This window comes from Lucilia sericata, unplaced genomic scaffold, assembly GCF_015586225.1.
Source record: "Lucilia sericata isolate MDLA Ls3-8-SP2 unplaced genomic scaffold, ASM1558622v1 Contig000036F_arrow, whole genome shotgun sequence".
NCBI lineage: Eukaryota > Metazoa > Arthropoda > Insecta > Diptera > Calliphoridae > Lucilia > Lucilia sericata.
The window spans coordinates 959,737-976,968 of NW_023994074.1; the positions used below are offsets into that span (position 1 = coordinate 959,737).

General features: G+C 29.1%; 1 protein-coding gene across 4 annotated transcripts in view; it reads left to right on the forward strand.

Annotated features, from left to right (window-relative positions):
- Positions 1-17,232, forward strand: part of LOC119612736 (broad-complex core protein) — a 78,127-nt gene that overhangs the window by 25,474 nt on the left and 35,421 nt on the right. For all 4 annotated transcript variants that reach the window (XM_037968593.1, XM_037968607.1, XM_037968600.1 and 1 more), the window contains exons 2-3: positions 2,084-2,125; positions 13,926-14,407. In XM_037968593.1, coding sequence (XP_037824521.1) covers positions 14,222-14,407 — 186 coding nt within the window. In that variant the 5' untranslated portion in view covers positions 2,084-2,125; positions 13,926-14,221. The remainder of the gene's footprint in view (positions 1-2,083; positions 2,126-13,925; positions 14,408-17,232) is intronic.

The following is a 17,232-nucleotide window of genomic DNA, read 5'->3' on the forward strand; positions in this document are numbered from 1 at the left end:
CGATGACTAGGTTAAGGTGAAGGTCACACATACTCAATGTGAATTTTTTTTTTTTTTTGTGGGGAGAGAGTAGAGAAAAAATCTCTATTGCAAAACTAGTGTAAATAGCTTTAAGTGTGAGAGATAAAATTTTATGTGTGTTTTTTCGGGTTATTAGATCGCGAGAGTGAGTGCTTTTTTGTGGCTCACTGAGTGTAAAGTAGTGATTTTGTTAGATTATTAAAAGTAGTTTAAGGGGAACAGATTTTTTCTTTCAGTGATTAAGGAACCAAGTTATGCTGTTTTTTTAAAGAACTTGCTTTCCTAGTAAAGAAAAGTTTGAAATGATTTACATAAGATATCAAAATTTCCGATAAAACAGTTGCCACAGAACCCAAATTAGTTAAAACTTTAGATCAGATTATTGTGATGTTGTTGTTGTTACAGTTCGACTGTGGCCGATAGTTCTTTCCGGGGAAAAAAATGCTTTCGGTTGATACAGTTCTTGCTGGGTTGACAATCTTTGGCTGAGTATGACTCCGGTCGTTACGGCGAAGATCCAATTGTGGTGGGAACGGTTATTGTAATAGTTTACTAAGCTTAGACAGTTAATTAGAGTACAATGGACTACTTTTAACTGGACTGCGGTACTCATCGCATGTTAAATATTAGATAGGTGTGATATATTTGAGTCTAAGGAAGAAGTCTAGAGCCAGATAAATCATCAAAGGAATCTAGTTCGGCTAGGGACAAAATGTACAGCAGGTTACCAAACACATGTGACGTGTGTAAATCAAAATAACTAGTTCTTTGGATTTACTGCTTTCGGTTCTTATATTTCATAGGGAATTTGCAAACACTAACTAGTTTCTCTAAAACTCCAATTTTTGTCGATCATGTTATGATCCTTTTTTCTTTGCTTAAAGGATTCATAGTTATAAAGTTCCTTATTATTAATGAATCGATCTTAAAGTCGTTTGATGCCTAACAGATTCTTTTGAGTTGGACTAGTATAAACAGTTCTCTTACTTTCAGCGTTTTCTTTTATTTCCTAAACATTGGCATCACTGAATTTTATTAGTGATATTTATAGAAATACTTATTATACATATTAGAACATTATTGTTTTTGCTTTATTTCTCTCTCTATAACTAAACTGAAATACGTTTGCTTTCAATTAATAAGAAAAAAAAGGTTTATTGTTAAAGCTCTTTCCCCCCAAACTTTTCTAAAAGGATCTGGAAATATTTTATTTTATAAAAAAAAACAAAAAAACTTTCGAACTATCAGACTTTAAAGCAAAAAATTAAAAACAGAATGAAATTCTCTAAACTGATTGCTAAATTGTTCAAATGATCTTGCTAAACAACAACAACAACAACGAATTTAAACTCTTATTCTCTTTGGTTTTGTTTGTTTATTTGCCGATCGTATATGAATAAAAAAGTCTACGAATGTCTGGCTGTGTCTATTGTTTTTTTTTTTCACCATTTGGCAGACATTGTTATTTTGTAAGACCTTGAACTTGAAAGTATATGTAGAGAAACTTTTTTTTTATTTAATTTCAAATAGAATTTTATTGTTTGAAAAAACAAACACACAAATATACACTAGAAGCTTCGCTGCTATTCATTGAAAATATTTTATATGTCTATTAACACTATGAAGAGGAATTAAGAAATTTTTACTTAAATACATACTGGAAAATATACTATAGGGAAACGTTTGCTTATCTTTTTGTAATTTTTTTATAGGAATACTGATAGATAGGGGCATGTTTAATAAATGGTTATGTTAGTTGGTTTCCCAGCAATTAACTTTTTTGGCCCCATTTTAAAAAGCTTATCAGTTATAGGGCTGAACAAAGGTTTATTACATAAAAAAAAAAAAAAACAATTATAAAACCTAATGAATAAAAACACTTAAGAGAATGCAACTAATTAGATTCTATAAAAATTTTTTTTTAAATGCACACAAATAATTAACAAAATTAACTAAATTTTTAAAGAAATCACAAGTATTTGTTTTAAAATGTTCTATAAATTGAAAAGTTTACAAAAAAAAACTTCTTTATTAATAATTCTCCTCTCTTTTATCTTTTTAGGTAAGAAATCCTTGCATTCTATATAACAAGAAAACTAAATTCGTAAGTAAAATTTGTTCCTTAAAAATCTTTGTTAATCATATAATTTTATATAAACAGTAATACAAATAAACTAATAACAACTCAATACAATAGTCAAAACCCCTAAAAGTATGTTATTACTACAACATTTTATTATAACTCACCAACACAGAAAATCCTTTTCAAACTCCCATTACTAAACAACACAATAAAAATCTCTCTATAACCATAAAAAATACAAACTTTTGACAAAACACCTACAATCAAAATAAACTCTTTTTACTAGACGCATTATCCTTAGTCCAGACAGCAAGACAGACAAAACCCCCCCTAGTCAAACTCCCACTAAAACTAAAAGTTAACTCTAGTTCAGAAAAAAAAACTACGGGGACATAAAGCAGTCATGATAAAAAACTAGAAACAAACAACAGCATGCAAAAGTCAAAAGGCCACGTGATGTCGGGGTCTAGTCTAAATAGCAACGGTTGAATTTCTACTATAACAAGAAAAAAAAAATAGTCGCCAAAGGCTTGCTTGTCTGTGTCGTCACTGCTATGAATTGCAAACAACTACTACAAGTTTAACATCATGATGATGCTGCTGCTGATGACGTTAAAGTGTAGACGTTAGAAAAACCTTGGCGATTAAAAGCATTTCTACTTACATTCATACATATTTCTATTTTCTAGTTACACATTCAGTCAAACATACATACATACGTTTACATGTCCCTGTATTTACCAAGGCGGGTGCATTCATGCCTGAATGTGTGAGTAGTTGTAGTAAAACTTTCACTTTTCACTTTTCTACACCATACACTCTCCCGCGTTTCCCACATTGCAATGTCGTTGCATTTCTGGTGAATGAACGAATGAATGAAATGGTTCGTTAGTTGGTCTATCTATGTATATGTGTATGTACATTACAAACTAAGCTACTTTGTACTGTATGGGTAAGAGTGTGTAAATATGAGTGCTTGCTTGTAAAGTGCATTTGGTGAGAAGTTTTTCTGTATATGTAAAAAATGCGTAGGTGGTTTGTTAATTACTTACACTTGTGCGCTTCGTCGTTCAAACGATATTTCATAAACTTTTATAAACAAAATTCCAGTCACTTCTGTTTCAAATTTGCGCAGTTGTGTTATTCTGAGGTGGTTCATGTCTTTACTTATCATAAAAAATTTTTTATCTTTATCTTGTTGCCCACTATTGTCAATCGTGAAATCTTTCCATCTTTTGCTTGACAGATTATTCAGCCAAAATCTTAACGGGATCTGACTCTGAACAAATGTTTTTCGGGATAAACTTATTCTTTGGGAATATAAACCGTCAAACTAATTTAAGATTTAAATGTTTATAGTCATAGTCTGAAATAGTTCTTTGGATGTAGAGGATCACGATCTTCCATATAGTTTTCGGTTCCAAAATTTCATACAAAATTGCAGTAACTTTTGCTTCAAATTTGCGCAGTTGTGTAGAAGAGTGATTTTCTTCTATACAACTAGTTCATAGAAATCTTATTATCTTATAGAGTGGGAGATTGTCGATCATTTAAGTTTTCCAATTTTTCGTAAATAAGACTCTTCTTTATGCTATTACAAACATAAAGGGATCTGACTTAGAATACATACTTTGGGATAGACTTAATCTTAAGGAATTTAAACTGGTTGTAATGCACATATATCTCTCAGTTGCTCCCATTTCTTTTGGCGATCAAATATTCTTATTACCTTCACAATTGACCCACCATCTCTCAACAGTTTTTTCTACAACAACTAGTTTGTGTTGTACATTAGATTATTTACCAAGTTTGTGGCGTCTATTTCTGAACTCTTTTTGGTCTGGTCTAGTTTTGTTTGTTGTTTTCTCTCGACATCCACGACGACATCGTCATTCACATTAACATCATCATCATCAGCATTGCCAACATCAGCCACAGCACCAACAACAACAACATCATCATCGTCAGCACAATTTGAATAGAAAAATGCATGAATGAATGAATGGTACAACTGGAGAATGTAAAAAAAAAAATATCAGAAAAAAACTAAACTACCAGCCAGTATTAAAACATACATATGCACGTATAAAATGCATGTAGATATGTATATAAAATGTCTGAAGGTTGGTTGTTTGGTTAGTTAGGTTAGGTTCTGTATGAAGGTTGTAAACTAGAAAAAGAGGGGGTGAGGGAGAGATAGAGGTGCATGATTACTACTGATGACGACAACATAACGACTAGACGACTACTACGACTACTCTAAAGTTGCCTAATGGTTGCACATACAAGTACATTTATTTGTTGGCAAATGTATTCATGTGCAATTTTACATTGGCTTAACTTAACACATGTATGTTTATGCAGAGAATATTAACAGTTGTGTGTAAATATTTTTGTTTTACATGTATGGATGCATGTGTATGTGGTGCAGTCGTCAGATTACACTAGACGATATTACACATACATACATGTGTACAAAATATCTATGAATAGTTGTGTTGATTTTTTTTTTGCTGTAATTTGTTCATAGTTGTGTGTTAAGCTTTTTTTCTCTATTTTATTCATTGTTTTTATGTGTTTCTGCTGTAAAAGAGACTTGTTGGCACTATTAGTTTTAGTTTAGAAGGTGGATGGATAAAAGGAGCTTTGCAAGAGAGCCAGAGGAGGTCATTGGGGATTATATGTATATGTAGCATATGAGTGTATGTAAATCATAAAGTTTTTGTTTGTTGGTCGGTCGGTCTGTTAGTTGTTTGACTTCGTTGCCGCCGCTGCTGCTGCTGTTGTTGTTTGATGTCTAACTATTTTACATTTGCTGTTTGTTTATGCTTTTATGACTTTTTCTGTCTAGAGGAACCCCATGAGCAACAAGTGTTTTGGAATTTTTCTATTACACTAATGTAGTAAACGCAAAAAAACAAAGAATGACTAAGAGTTTGTGTGAGTGTTGTGGTATGTGTGTTGTTTTGTATGTCTGGTTGGTTTGTTATGGTTTTTAAAGAGTGATTTCCTGACCTTGTTAATCATTTAACTGCAGACTTGTACATTTTTACATATAAATTTATGTTTACAATTTTCGAGCAACATGTGCTTTTTGTTGTTGTTTTTTAATTAGCCTGCTTATAAAGGACAAATGAGCTTGAATAACCCATTTGGACGTCTATCAACTTACTTATGTAGGTGGGTCTATTTCGACTTATAGTTTTGTCCTCATTAGATGACCTTCTCAAAGGATTCTATGAACTGGAACTGAATTAGAAAAGAAATAGAACTGAACTAGAAATAGAACTGAACTAGAACTGAACTAGAACTGAACTAGAACTGAACTAGAACTGAACTAGAACTGAACTAGAACTGAACTAGAACTGAACTAGAACTGAACTAGAACTGAACTAGAACTGAACTAGAACTGAACTAGAACTGAACTAGAACTGAACTAGAACTGAACTAGAACTGAACTAGAACTGAACTAGAACTGAACTAGAACTGAACTAGAACTGAACTAGAACTGAACTAGAACTGAACTAGAACTGAACTAGAACTGAACTAGAACTGAACTAGAACTGAACTAGAACTGAACTAGAACTGAACTAGAACTGAACTAGAACTGAACTAGAACTGAACTAGAACTGAACTAGAACTGAACTAGAACTGAACTAGAACTGAACTAGAACTGAACTAGAACTGAACTAGAACTGAACTAACTGAACTAGAACTGAACTAGAACTGAACTAGAACTGAACTAGAACTGAACTAGAACTGAACTAGAACTGAACTAGAACTGAACTAGAACTGAACTAACTAGAACTGAACTAGAATTCATCTAGAACTGAACTTATAAACATTATTTTAGTCTTTGTTTGACTAGACATTCGGTTTCAAAACCCTTCGGGTTTATAAAGTTTACTTCTTGAGATTTTCTAGTTTACTGTCCTCCTCAATTACCACGCAATGTTTGGGTAATTATTAACGACAATCTTCCAGATTACTATCCTCTTCAACTGTTGACCGCTTTCTTGCAGTCAGTCCAACCCAGAATTGATGTTTTCATTCCTGTTATAGGTAAATTTATTTGATCTCCTTTTATAACGCCTCTTCTTTCTCCTCTTTGCCAGACTTTTTAACCCACATTTGCTTTCATTGAAACTGATTTATTTGGTCTCGAAAACTATGAGACATTTTTTTCGTTAAATTTAGTTTGCAAATTAAAAAATTCTTGGAATTAATTTAATGTGTTTTATTTTTTTTAGTTTATTTGTTATTGTATTTTGCTTTATATGTTCAATCTTTTTAATCTGTTTGTTTCATTTTATTGTTTTTCGTTCTTTATCCACTTTCGATTTTCAGTTTTTTATATGTATTATTGTTTAGTTGTTTGTTTTCTTGTTCTGCACTCATAAAAAAAAAATTTGCTATTATTAGTGTGTATTAGTATAGAGTAGTGTATATTTAAAATAAAAATGATGATGATTTGTTCCTAGCAACTCATTTTTTTCCATTGTTGCTAGAACAGAACGCATTTGCACATACAGATATAAAATATATTTGCACTCAAACAAACAAAACTACTACAAACATCATTATGATGTTGATCGCTGCTTAAACATCATCATCATATGTAGAACTATAGTATAGTCATCATTATAAGTATACAAAACTAAACACATATAGTTGTGTTTATATGTTTGTAGTGCATAAATATGTAAGTTTGAATGTATATCTTTTTTTTAATACACTCAACTACTACTACTTTGCACTCTTACTATACATTTTATTGTTCCATTCCTAACTAAAATTTAACCTTGAAAATAGCGAAAATAAACACAAACAACAACAAGTATGAACAATATAAGTAAAAAAAAAAACAGATATAAAATAATATAATAATACATAATATAAAAAATAGAATTTTATGGAGAGCTCTCTTAGTGCTTAAAAAAAAGAATCAAAAACCAAAAAAAAGTAAGATAAAATGCAAAATTAAAAAAAAATGGAAATAAACATTTCAATATTTCATTTTGTGGGGAATCCAAAAGGAATATTCCTATGTGTATAGAATTTTAGTAATAGGAACAGGGAATATAAATGTGAGCATAAAACTAGTTTTAAAAGTAGCTTTGTGAACAATTCTTAAATAAGCTTTAAGTTCTATATGAAAGTTTTAGGATGCTAGATTAATGTCTAGCATTTAGATATAAAAAACCAAAAATTTATTTTTAAAATTTTTTTTCGAGATCGGTCCATGAATAATTGTAGTTTCCTTATAGGGGTAATTGTCTTCTGTTGATTAGTCTACTGACTGATCTATTGACAAGTTTAAGGATTAATGTTTTGACAAATTCAATGACAAATGGCAAGTTTATAGACAAACCAATTGACAAGTCTATGGATTAGTGTATTGGACTAGCCAGTTGTCAAGTCCATTGACTGATCTATTAACAAGTTTTTGGACCAATCTTTTCACTGGATTATTGACATTTGATAAGTTTAAGAACTAGTCTGTCTATTGACAAGTTTTTGTCCTGTCCTGGTTGGACTGGATTATTAACAAGTCCATGAAAAATCATAGTTTTCTTATAGGGACAACTGTCTTCTATTGATTAGTCTACTGACTGATCTATTCGCATGTTTATGGACTAATATTTTGACTAGTTTATTGACTATAATGGATAAGTCAATAGACAATTCTATGGATTAGTATATTTATACTAGTCTGTTGCCAAGTCTAATGACTGATCTATTGAAAAGTTTTTGCCGTAATCTTTTGAGTGGATTATTGACATTTGATAAGTTTAAGATCTAGTCTATTGACAAAACTCTTAACTAGTTTAATGATATATTGACATGTTTTTTGTACTAGCCTGAATTGACTAGATTATTAACAAGTTCATGAATAATCATAGTAGGTTCCATACAGGGGCAACTGTCTTTTATTGAATAGTCTACTGACTGATACTGACTGATATTTTTATGGACTAATATTTTGACTATTGCCAATTTTTATGGACAAGCCAATTGACTGATCTATTGACAAGTTTTTTAACTAATCCTTTGACATTTGATAAGTTTAAGAACTAGTATATTGACAAGTCTATTAACAAGCCTATGGGCTGATCTGTTGACATGGTTTTGGACTAGCCTGGATTGACTGGTATATCCACATATTTATGGACTTATATATAGACATTATAATATATATATCAATTGAATATCAATCACTAGTCTAGCGGCTAATCTTTTAACTGATCTATTGACAAGTTTAGATGGTTATATTAGAAGTATGGATGGTTGATATATTGAAAAGAGAATGAATATTACATCAGATCCATCATCAGTTGTCATAAACTCAAAACGGCCAAAGCTAAAGCGTCTGAGATCTTTATAAGGTATCAAAATTGAAACATATTTGTACTTTTAGGGATTTATATATAGAATATACTGAATCGAAATGAAACAGTTTATCATTCGGGAATAAAACAGAAAATATTCAAGAACGTCATCTTAGGAACTAACGAAATAACTAATTTTATTCTAATTTTAAAGATTTGAAAAGGCTTCGTGAAAAAAAAAATCGTTTAGTCCTTAAAGTCGGAAAGGAATTAAGAAAAAAAAACTAAAATTGTAGAACAATTCGTTTGGGGAAGAAAATAAAGATTCATTAAGTTATTGAAGGGTCAAAGTTCAGAAATTTCTGTGAGAATTAAAAAGGAAGCCAATCATGTGATTATGATCTAGAAATTTTTTATTCTAGTTTTATTAAAGGTATATTTGAAGTGGTTTTTAACCAGGCTTTACTGTAGTAATAAATTTTCCATTTCTGTATGGCAAACAAAAAAAATGATGAATGTTTTCTTGAGACAAACACTAAAATGTTTAAAGTTAAACATGTTTTTTTTGTTTCAAATAAATACTATATAGAGCAATTTTAAAGACATATAAAAATGTTTTATTTAAATTAAAGATGATGACACATCACACCCAAATAAAAAAACCCAAAATTTTAAGAACAAAAGCACCTAAAAATTTTAATTTAAATATTAGAAATAAAACTAAAAAACTATAATAAAAATAAGTTTTTTTCGTATAATTTGTTTTTGTTAGATTTACATTAAATCACGAAATTTGAACTTAGTTAAAAAATGCATAGGTAGGTAATATTCCCAAAAATTTTTGTTTGAGTGCTTTTTGTATGATAATGTTCTGTTAGTTTTTTTGCATATTCCCCAAAAAATTTTTTTTGAAACAAAAACTAACTTAACTCTCTTTTTTAACTACTCTCTTCACTCATACTATTAGAAAAAAAAAAGAACTGTGTATATCAGCAATAACAACAACTATTGCTAATACTTATTTAAACAAATACAAAAACACAATTTATTTCGTTCAAAAATTTCTATACCTACTATAAAAATAATAAATAAATAAAATAAAAAAATATATTCCCCAAAAAATGAATTTTTTTGCGAACAACAAAAAAAAAGACTGAATACAGAATAGAGTGCGAGAATATTGTATGAAAAAAGAAAAAAATCTCACGGTTTCAGAATACGTCGTCGAGACTACAACAACTCACAATACATTAATGCAGAATACGACGACAACAACTACAACAAACATAGAATTTAAGACACATATAGTGAAAAAAGTGAGAGGCATGGCGTTGGCGGATTTTGAATACCCTTCAAGCTTAACAATCAGTACATAATTGGATTTCGAAATATGTTTGCAAAAATATCGGGGACTATCGAGTTCTATAGCTTATAGATTTTTCATTTATGGACCGATTTCATTGATTTTCGCTACGATTATAATTACAATTATGACCTTTAAATAAACATCTTTAAAAGTTTTCTAGGGGCCACACTTTTCTCTAATGTCGAAATTTTGGGGCATCGAGACATTTATAAGTCAAGTGGACTGAAATATATATGAATATATATCTTTAAGTTTTCAGAAAGCTGAGAAAATTGTGATACTTTGTAAATAACGGCGGATAGACGGACTTAGCCGAAATAATTCTTTTGAATTACCAATACATTGACAAACTTAACATTACCCATGGTAGGGTACATAAATCAACCAAAAAATTTTTGGGAAATAAATTCTAATACATAGAGTAGAAAATAAGCAAAAAATAACGAGTAGAAGAGGAGAACAAAAAAAATGCAAAGAAATTCTCCTCTAAACCAACACACTCCCTCAAACAAGAACAACAAACATTAAGAGCAGCAACAGCAGCAAACTCCTGTTGGATGAATGGTGATGATGACGACGACGACGGTGTTTATTGCGTTCTTGCTGTTGTTGTATACAGTATGAAATATTAAATGTTGTTGCTGTTGTTCTTATAGTATTTGCTGTTTGTTGTTGCTGTAGTTGTATGCGGCGGTTTTTTTATTATATGAATTTTTGTTTTGGGCGCAGCAGTTTGCGCGGTTCAAGTGAATATTTTGGATAGTTTTTTTAGCAGTTGCTTAATGCGCTTTTTTAACGCTAGTCCAGGGTCAGTTGCGCATATTCCACCAACAATTTGAGTAACAAAAAAAAAATACTACAACAAAATCCTTAAAGTGTTAATTGAAAAAATATATAGAAATAAAATTTATTTAAAATCAAATTTGATAAGAAAATAACGGTAAAGAATTTAAAACTTAAATTTTAAGCGCTCGGTCGGTCGGTCGTTCATAAAAAAAAGTCGGTTTGAAACGGTTCAAAAAAAAATTAGAAAAACTCAAGTTCAAAAAAATCGTTAAAAAAGTTTGAAATAAATAACTATAATAAAAATAAAATTACTTTAAAGCACTAAACTAAAGCAAGAATTTGTATTATTTAAATTTAAAATTTAAAAAAATAAAGTTTAAAAAAATCTTTGAAAAATTTTAAAACCCCAAGAGTTTTTTAAAAAATTTAAACAAGAATTGGAAAAAAAAAATAAACAAAAATTTATGAAAACTGAATTAATTTAAAAAAAAACTAAAAAAATAAAATTTTTAAAAATTTTTGTAGAACAAAAATTTAATAAAACTATTCATTTTAATTAAAAAGCTTTAAAAATTAATTTAAAATATAAAAATAAAATCTAAAAAAATTTTAAAAAATATAAAATGGAATAATGAAATGCAATAATTCTTACTAAAACCAAAAAAAAAAAAAATTATAAAAATCATTAAACTATTACTTAAAAAAAAACTTAAACATTTTTTAAAAATTTCCTTTTTTAATTAAGAAAAATGTTGAATTTCCTTAAAACAACCGAAAAAATTTCAAATTTTTTTAAAAAGTGTCACAATTATAAACCCAACTCAAATTGCATACAAAATTGCAAAAAATAATTTAAAACAATATTAACTAAAAATAATAATAACAATAAAACAAATAGTACTGCAATAACACAAAAACAAAAGGTGAGATAGTGACAAACTTATAACCTTGAAATTGAAAAAAATTCACTTTCATAGTAAAAAAAAAACGAAAAAAAAAAAGAACAGATTAGATTATTCACTCTCTCTCTGTCTCTCTTTCTCTAATGGGGGCTCTTAACAACAAACTGCACTAAACATTAAATATAATCAAAACTAATATAAATTTTTTTTATATAATAAAAATAAAAAGTCAAACTAACAGCTAAAGCTTGTTGCCCCTTTTCATAAAGTAAATCAGAAAAGAGCAACAAAACTCAAAATAGCAACAATAAAAATAGTCTAAGTAAATAACAGTTTTTTTTTTTTTTGTTATTTATTTATTATAATTGCAAATATAACAAACATATAAAAAAACAACAACAAAAATTATGCATTCTTTCTAAAAAAAAACCCCAAACAAATAACCATAGAGAGAGCTTTCTGCTCAATTTCTATGATCAGTTTATGTTCGACAAAAATATTAAATGAGAGTGAAAGTTTAGTTATTTTTCTTGTTAGTTTTTTTATATTTAAGTAATTGTTATTCTGCTATGCTTTGTTTTCTTTGAGAAAAAGCAAAATTCACAACAAAACCCAGACAATATTTTTGGTATTAGAGAAGAGCATTTCATTTTTAATAGAGTTGTTTTTTTTTCAATTGTTTGCTTTTTAAGAAAATATATTGAATATTTTTTTTTTTATTTTTCGTCAAAAAAATAAAAATAAAAACCTTGACCATGAAACAAACAGGAATGATTCAATGGGTTTATTAACACCAATATGTATGCATATTAATCGTATTATTGTTGTGTTGTTTTATTTATTTTTATTAGAAATTTATTATACATTTTTTGTCTAAAATTAACAACACAAATAAACAACAAACTTTTAGTTAAAAAAAAAAGCTAAATTGTTTATTTTAGAACAGTTTTTTTAACCGTTAATACAAAATATATTTTTAAATGAACAAGTTTTTTTTTGAAATTAGTTTAAAAATTTTAAGTTTTTTTTTAAATTTAGTTTGAAAATGGCAAAGGGTTTCACATTTTTCGTTCGTCATAGAGAACTATGTAGATTAAGAAATTCTTAGAAACTTTATTAAGAGAAATTTATAGGCAGCAATCGCAATCTACTGCTCATAGCTCAGTTATTGATATTGATATCTTAGAAGTATTTTTACAATGAAAGAAGAACCTTCATTGATACAATGATTTTCTACATTATAGTTATGATTTTGTCATAATATCCGATGTCCGATAGTTTGTCAGTATCTTTCCCAATATTTTAACCATAGCTTAATCCATTCTGTTGACAGCTTAAAACCCCCATTTCAACCAACTTAAAGACAGACAAACGTAAATAAATCGTTTCCTCTGTAACTTCATAGAATCCTATCCAATGAAAAGTTTCATTGTAATTACGAAAACTGTGTCGTTAATGTCAAAATGTTCGTTTATAGAATGTAACTAATTTCCTATAGATAGTTTTTCAGGTTTTTCACAATGTCTCAACTATACATGATGATGATTTTCTACATTATAGTTATGATTTTGTCATAGTATCCAATGACCAATGTAAAGTTTCATTGCAATTACGAAAACTGTGTCGTTAATGTCAAAATGTTCGTTTATAGAATGTAACTAACTTTCTATAGATAGTTTGTAAGTTTCTTTGCCAATATCTGAACTATAGCTGATGATACTGTTCTACATTATAGTATGATTTTGTCATAGAATCCTGTCTGATGTAAAGTTTCTTTGCAATTACGAAAACTGTGTCGTTAATGTCAAAATGTTCGTTTATAGAATGTAACTAACTTCCTGTAGATAGTTTGTCAGTTTCTTTGCCAATATCTCAACTATAGCTGATGATAATCTTCTACATTATTGTTATGATATTATCATAGAATCCTGTCCGATGAAAAGTTTCATTGCAATTACGAAAACTGTGTCGTTAATGTCAAAATGTTCGTTTATAGAATGTAACTAACCCCTATTTCAACCAAAATAAAGACAGACGGACCTAACTAAATCGTACCCTCTATAACTTCATCTCTACATTTTAGAATTAAGAATAATTATTAACTTTTAAATGCTTCAAGGCTTGACTAATCGCTTTCCCTATAACTTTATCCCTAGATAAAATGAATTGAAATAATTACCAAATCATAAATACTTCAAAGCAATTCTTAAATTTACTATAAAATAATTCATAATCATTCATTAACACAAACATTTTTCTATGACGCCAGCAAACAAAAAAATACTCTTAATTGATTAGAAAAATCACATATAAATAATAAATTATAAAATGCATTTTAAACTCTAAACAATTCCTAAGCCATAATAAACAATTTATCTTATCAAACAAATTCAACAAAATATATTAACCTTTATTCTCTCATTTTTTTCTCATTGCAGTTTACGTTTAATTTAAAATCATAATAATTTAAAACTCTACAACACAAAAGAAGAAACCAATCAATCAACCAAACAGATTTTCAACAGAAACCAACCCCCAGAAAAAAATATTGGAAATAAAACACACACGGATTTATTATATACAACATACATTTATAGAAATTTTTGTTGAACAAAAATTTTATTGAAAATTTTAAAAACTTTAATTAACTTAATTAAATATTAAATCAGAAATCAGAGAAAATATTGAATATTAAACTGTTGTTGTAATTAAAACAAATATACACGCAGTCAAAATGGATGAAACTCAACATTTTTGTCTGCGCTGGAATAACTACCAAAGTAGCATAACATCAGCATTTGAGAATTTACGAGATGATGAAGATTTCGTCGATGTCACATTGGCTTGCGAGGGTCGTAGCATTAAGGCACATCGTGTGGTATTATCAGCGTGCAGTCCATATTTTAGAGATTTATTAAAGGTAAGTGAAAATATTTTTAATTTTTGAAAATTTTAATCAATTTGAAATTTTACAAGTTTATAGAGATAGGCAAAGAGTTCTCTTATAATGTGAAGAGCTTTCTCTCTCTACCCTATACATGTACAACAGCTCACACATACATATATATACGAAGATAGACAGAGAGCTCATTTGACACTCTTTGCCGATGCCTAATATAAGCTTACAAGTTTAAAAACTACATCAGCCAGTGAGAGCTTTTTTCTCACTGTCTTTTAAACCTTTTGTTAGAAAGAATATTCGGTCCAAAACATTAGCAAATATCGATATTTTAATTGGATTTTGTTTTTATTATAAATGCTTCCCTTTAAAATTTCTGTTTTTTAATTAGAATATTTATTAAATTTTATACAAAATTGCGTGTTAAAGTTTATGGTTTATGTATAGATATTTAGTTGAGGTTGTTGTTTTTTCTACAATGTAAATTTGTTTAAATAGTTTTCTGTTTAAATGCATTTGTTAATGTCATAAATAGCTCTTTCATTAGTTGGATTTTTTTTTTTTTTAGTTAAAATGCGACGTCAAACTTTTTCCTTCATAAGTTAAACAAGTCATATTTAAACAGCAAAAAAAAAAAACCGAAGAATACACCGTAAACTAACAATATAATAACTCATAACTATTCTAAGTTTTTCCGGCAGTTCGAGGTGAATGTCTCGTACTAGGGGTTTATCATAGGTAACAGAAAAAGCTATAGACATATCGTGTACAGCTCCTAAGCAAAATACAACTATCGCTCAAGTCAAAGACTACTAGCAAGTTATGGTCAATTCCCTGTTAGCTTACTTGGGAAACTAGTTTGATGTTTACTAACTACTTGCTATATTACTATGTGACATTAAAGTGACAATTGGTGTCTACTTTTATTTCAAATTTTACAATGTTCTAAGTGTCTTCACTCTAGATTACCAAGGAACACTAAAATAACGATTGACTTCGCGTCAGGGAGACTTAATTGAAGATTGATTCTTTGGTAGATTACAGGTGGCCTCTAAAGTGCCGATTTCCTTCTATCTTCATAGCAAAGAATACATGTCTTCAATCAGGTTTACTAGGGAATACAAAAATAATTGCTCGGTAGATTAACGATCGGAAGTGATCACTCGAGATTACTAAGGAACACCAAAATACCAAATGGCTGTTTTACTTAGGGAGACTAAATTGAAGATCGACTCCTTGATTGATTACTTGTAGGTACTGAAGTATCGATTGACTTCTCTCTGCATGACAAAAACACAAAAATAATAAAATTACTTATGGACACTGGATCGGCGATGGGCTCCAGTCAAGATTACTTAGGAATAATAAAGTGACAATTACTCTGTTAGTCCGAAGAAGTATAGATTAACGATCGGAAGAGATCACTCGAGATTACTAAGGAACACCAAAATGAGGAACGGCTGGTTTTTTTAGGAAGACAAAATTGAAGATCGACTCCTTGCATGAGTACTTGTGGTTACTGAAGTGAAGTTTTACTTCTCCCTTCATGACAAAAAGTACATGTCTTCATTTCAGATTAGTTACCAGGGAACGCTAAAATAAATTCCCACTATATAACTTAGAGACACTTGATCGACGACTGGCTACAGACTAGACTACTTAGGGATAATAAAGTGACAATTGATTACTCTGTTAGTCCAAAGAAGCAATCGACTTCTCTCTGCATGATAAATAGTTTATTTCAGATTACGAGGTAACACTTAAATAACTTCTATAGAGATAACATAAGGTCACAGGATTGGCTACTAGGTAGATTACTTGGAGACAATAAAGTGACAAGCGATTTCAACAGATGACTATTACGCTCTAAAGTGGCAATTGGATTCTCTCTGCATGACAAGGAATAAATGAATTCAAGTTAATCAAGCTATTAAATAATTAAGAAAATAGTGACTTAAATGGATACATGACCTGGACAAAAAATGACGGGTTAATTTATAAAGACAGGAATAGGCTAACAGCCAACCATTCATACAACACATTTGTATATAAAACTAAACAAGAAACTGCAATTTTTTGCAGAAAAAAAAACTCATATATTTTTCTTTATACTGCAGCTGTAAACATTATAAATTTAAAACTGAAAACTAAATGATATCCTTGCTAAGCGTTCTACACAACAATACCCGTTTCTATATCCTTCAACAGACACTTTTTAGGCATTAGCAATAAGCTAAAGAAAAGAAAAACTTATAAACAGAACCTTAACAAATCTAGCACGAAAACCGCCAAAATACAAAAAAAAACTGAATTGGCAAGTTAGTAAATAAATTAAAATGTGTACAAAACACACAACTAACATTTAAAATATTTGTTATTTTTTTTTATATTTTTGTTAAGTTGTAAATAAAAACATTTGCCTTCATACTCTAAGAATACGCCTATTTTTTAACAAAAAAAACTTCTTGCTGCAATTTATTTAGAAATTCCCTATGAAAAAGAAATAACAGTTTTGCAACTTTTCACAACTGTTGGCATAATGCAAACAACTCAACCTCAAAAAAAAAGACATCTAAATATGGTTTCAGTTTTCAGCACGTGATATTTTATAATAATTTCTTTTCATGTGTTTCTTTTTTTTTTCTGTTTTGTATATAATTTTTATTTTTATTAATTAGGTTGCTATTAAAGTTAAAGCTAAATGCCACAGTTAGTATAACAAATGCTAAAACTTAAAAAATTACCTGCAAGATTCAGGCAACCAAACCTCCAAAACAAATATGAGTCTAAAATTTACAAACTGCGGCAGACATTTATGGTCTAATGTACAAAAACAACAACAACAA